Here is a 4600-nt window from a genome sequence, read left to right as displayed (position 1 = left end):
AAAAATATAAAAACTTCATACAAAAAAAAAAAAAAAAAAAAAAAAAAAAAAAAAAAACAAGAAGAGAAATTAAACTTCAAATAGTGCTCCTGAGCGTACCTTCAGGCAAGAGAACTCTACCCAAAGACAGTGGAGTAACACGGTAGAGAGGATAGGGCACCACCCACGACTAGAGAACAATGATTTGATTTTGGAGTGTCCTTCTATAAGAGCTTCTTACCATTGATAAAGAGTCTCTTCTACCCTTACCAAGAGGAAAGTAGCCACGGAACAATTGCAGTGTAGTTGTTAACCGCACGGTTTTCTTCTTGTAACTGCCTGTCGCAATACTTCACTACCAACTGACAGATATATGTTCTTATCACACCATTCTCCATAATTGTCTGTTCTTCGTCTCTTAAAGTCTCTAATACTGCAAATCGATTCCTACATTCAATTGCAAAGGTTTCTCTGTGCTCATCTTCTAGAAGCTTAGTTGTATCAAATTTAGGCATTCTATCTACATCTCTGCTGGGTGCTTTCAGTGTAAAGTTTAGTGTGGGAATAGGGAGCTGGTGATCACTACCAACATCTACACCACTATAGCTTCTTACATTTACCAGAGTTCTTCACTCTTTGTTAATAGGTACTTGATTTTTGTAATTGCCACATGGTGAAGTCCGTGTATATTTGTGGATGTCTTTGTGCTAGAAAAAGTATCTCCAATAACAAGATTATTTGTTGTACAAAAACTTATAGTGTGCCCCATTTTCATTTGCAACTTCTCCAAGACCCACAACACCCATCACATTCTCTATACCTTGATTATTCCTTCCAACTTTACCACTGAAATCACCCATCTCAATTTTCATGTATCTCTCAGGGATCTCATCTATTATACTCTGCAGTTCTTCATAGTATTCATCTTTCCTTTCCTCAGGGGAATTATTTGTTGGTGCAAAACAAACTATAATACTCATATTGCACTGCTTCAATTTAAACTTTCCAAGTATCAATCTACTATTTACAGCTCTCCATTCCGTTAATTCCTTTTCTCCTCTTGGTGTCATCACCATTCCTACCCCTTCTCTTTGAACTCCATCTGTTCTTCCTGACTAGATTCATATATTGCCTTGGTCTAAGATTTCTTTACTAATCCCCTTACAACAGTTATAACTCATGCTTGAGGGTACACTTTGACACGCTATTCTATCTAATTTTTCTTCCTCATGTTTTATTAAAGTTTTTTATAGTTTATATAGGAAATATTTATTTTAATGTTGTTACTGTTCCTCAAATATTTCATTTTTCCATGTTTCCTATCCTCACTGGGCTATTTTCCCTGTTGGGGCCCCTGGGCTTATAGCATCATTCTTTTCCAACTAGGGTTGTAGCTTAGCAAGTAATAATAATAATAATAATAATAATAATAATACTGTTCCACAGTTGATGGGACAAGTTTCGAACACCACTGTAAATCGTTTTCAACCAACAATTAGAATAATTTGACGATACAAAGATTACACACACCATTAGAAGCAAAAATCTAAAAACACATCAACTATTATGATGCTTCGCTATGGAACTAACTAGGAAGTGATAAAAAATCTGAAATCTTCGATAGATTGAGGATGACCAATTGCCTCGAAGTCGTCTCCAATTTCACAATACTTGCTAAAGTGTTCATAACATATCCTCAAATTGATCTGAGGATTTTAATCCTACAATTTCTTCAGAATTAAAGGCACATTTCCAAGAAGCATCTGATCACTATTCATTTATAGATAGCCAAGTTATGGAAAAATGTTAGGTCAGGCTGGACAAGGTGATTTGAACATTTAAGTAAGCATTTTGCACAGGTGACCGCATACCAAGACCTAGTTATGGTGCAATTCGAGATCATGGAGGGGGTCAGCCAGTCTCTGGAAGATTTCTGTTTTGATCACTGCAGATCTCGATCTTTCAAGAAAGACTCTACACTCCACTTGGATAATTACTATCTGTCCCTCTAGTTGGGAGAGCTAAATGTTACGACCTTGCGGGCCATAATATGGAAAAAAAACCCAGTTAAGAAAAGACCTGGTGGTAAAAAATAAACTATACAAGTGCAATAAGAAATAGAAAAGATTGACATAAATAACAATGTTAAATAAATAAGTAACATATAAACTATGAACTGAGACTTATGTCAACCTGATCAACATAAAAGAATTTTTAATAAATTTGATCTCATGAGTTTCAAATGATTCAATATTTGATAATGAAGACCATTCTACAATTGGTCACAGACGAAAAACACTTCTAGAATACAACATTCATAGTACAACCAGGTGGTTGGTATAGTCTGGATTTATCAAAATATAATACATGATCAGAATTATGAAAACTCAATTACTCATAGTTATCATACACAATGAGCTACTTGAATAATGTAGACATAGAAATAGTCAGTGAAGAGACGTAGGTGGGTATATGATGTAATCATAATTATTTATAATTGATTTTTTTTTTTTTTTTTTAAACATTATGTAACAGAAAATTAATGTTCAACAAATTACGAATAATATTAGAGAAAAATTATTGCGCAAGGTGGTGGTGTTTTGTTGGGGAATGTAGGAGGTTGGCTGCCAGCCGTCATTTCTGTGTGTGTTGTCAGGTGTCAGTTAGCCTCCTAACCAGGTGTGCAAATGTAAGCTGATTTTTGTTTTTATTAATCTAGAGAGGTAATACGTCCTGAGTGTACTGGCAGAGGTGTAGGGCTAGCATTACATCGGTTAAGCATGTGTGGGGATTTGATATGGAGCGCCAAGGTGTAAGTTACTGTATTGATTATTCATATGTTCTTATATTTATGATGGATTTGGAAATGTTAGAGTTGGATATCCTGTACTTTTGTATTTGTAATGGAGTTAGTATTATTGCTGTGTTTTGTGTACAAAAGACCGTTTTCATTTTATATTTGATTCTACGAATATTGCTGTGATGTTTTGCATATTTTATCAGGATTACATTTTGAGTATCTGTTTAGCAATTTGGTGGTTTGTTTTAATTTGGACACTTGTTTACAGGCTGAATGTTACTCAATAAATTATTCATGTGGCACTTGGTGACTTTGTACCTACCCGATCCAAACAGTGGGTAAGATCCAATGCCTTAGACCTACAAACAAGTTTACATTGATTTTTGTTAAGGTTTGACTTCATCGCCTATGATTTTCATCATATACTTATTTTAGTTAGATATCTGTTAGGAGATTTAGTGGCCAAGGGTTTATACTCAGGAGATGAGATATATGAAAAGAGAATAGTATCAACTACGTAAGAAACACTCTTGTTTTAAAGATTAACTTAACATAATTTCTGCTTGTCTAATATAAAAAGGAAATGTCCAAAAACAGTACCTTGAGGAATACTAGAGGCCCACAACTGTATTCATTATTGTTTCTATCAACGACTACTCTTCGTAGAAATAATAAACAAATGATCCACTAACTCCCACCTGTTTAGGTTGTTAAATCTTGTGATTAAGAAAGCAAAAAACGTAATGAACTCAAACGAAACACGATTTTCATAACCAAAATCTAGAAATTTATATACAATACTGAAAATTGTATGATGACCATTATAAACGCCGAAATCCTTATATACACCAAAGTAGAAACTGGGGAGGAGATGACTACTTTAAGCCTATGAACAAAAGCTCAAATACTTAATAATATGGGAATTTCAGAAACTGGGCAGTAATTGACAAAGTAAAGCTACTGCATACACACAAAATAAAATATCATTTGGGTCTACATCTCCATAAGCATGAGGGTCAAGTAAAAGATTTTTGATCTTTCAGATCTAGAAAGCTAAAGTGGTCAGTTAAGGTTCGTGAAAATTGGGGTTCTCTTTTCTCTACCTACTGTCAAACAAAGCAGCTAAAAAGGTTCCCTTTTCTTTTGGATAGTAACTGACAGAGCCATCTGGTATAAGCAAGTGAGGAAATACCACGTCTATACCAAAGTAAGCATATTTAGCTCAGCATTTATGATTTGTTGCATAAGAAAGGATTTCTTTTATGCTCATATTGTATTCTTATCCAGCTGGCGCAAAAACTCTATTGACGAGATAGCTCTTAGCTGAGTGTAGCTCTTACAGATAAAATCTGATCTATTCTCATTCCAAACCGATAAGCCTCCCCTTTCTCCAAATAATAATGTCTACTATCGTCTCTGAACCTAGCTTAACACAGGAATTCCAATAGCAAGAAGGAAAACGCCTGTCAATAATGATGACAAAAACAAGCCCTCATAAGCCAGAAATATGATGCCGACATCATAATTGGATTTAGATGTCTGCTTTTGAAGGTATGAGCGTAATTAGGGAAGTTTTCGTTCACTCGTTTCATTTTTGTACCTATTCATTTTATCAATATTTCCGTGGTTTACTTTATAGATTTGGTGATTTAAATTTCTTTTAGTGCAAGATTCATCACGTTAGATCTGATTTCAGTACAGACTAAGAATATTTCTTAATTTCAAATAATATCAATATTTTAGTTTTTTATTTTCTATTTATGTTAATAGTCGTTCATAACGAGTTAGAATGGTGCTCGAAACATGTCCCAAATTGAATGT

The 4600-nt window shown here is 34.3% G+C and overlaps 1 protein-coding gene across 1 annotated transcript; it reads right to left on the bottom strand.

The window, feature by feature from the left end:
* Positions 1-713: 713 nt before the first annotated feature.
* LOC137639591 (craniofacial development protein 2-like) lies at positions 714-1055 on the bottom strand. The gene has a single exon (XM_068371853.1). The coding sequence runs from the start codon at positions 1053-1055 to the stop codon at positions 714-716; it is 342 nt and encodes a 113-aa protein (XP_068227954.1).
* Positions 1056-4600: the final 3545 nt, after the last annotated feature.

The sequence above is a fragment of the Palaemon carinicauda genome, chromosome 4, assembly GCF_036898095.1.
Source record: "Palaemon carinicauda isolate YSFRI2023 chromosome 4, ASM3689809v2, whole genome shotgun sequence".
In the NCBI taxonomy this organism is placed as follows: Eukaryota; Metazoa; Arthropoda; class Malacostraca; order Decapoda; family Palaemonidae; genus Palaemon; species Palaemon carinicauda.
This window is presented reverse-complemented; position numbering and strand designations above follow the sequence as displayed.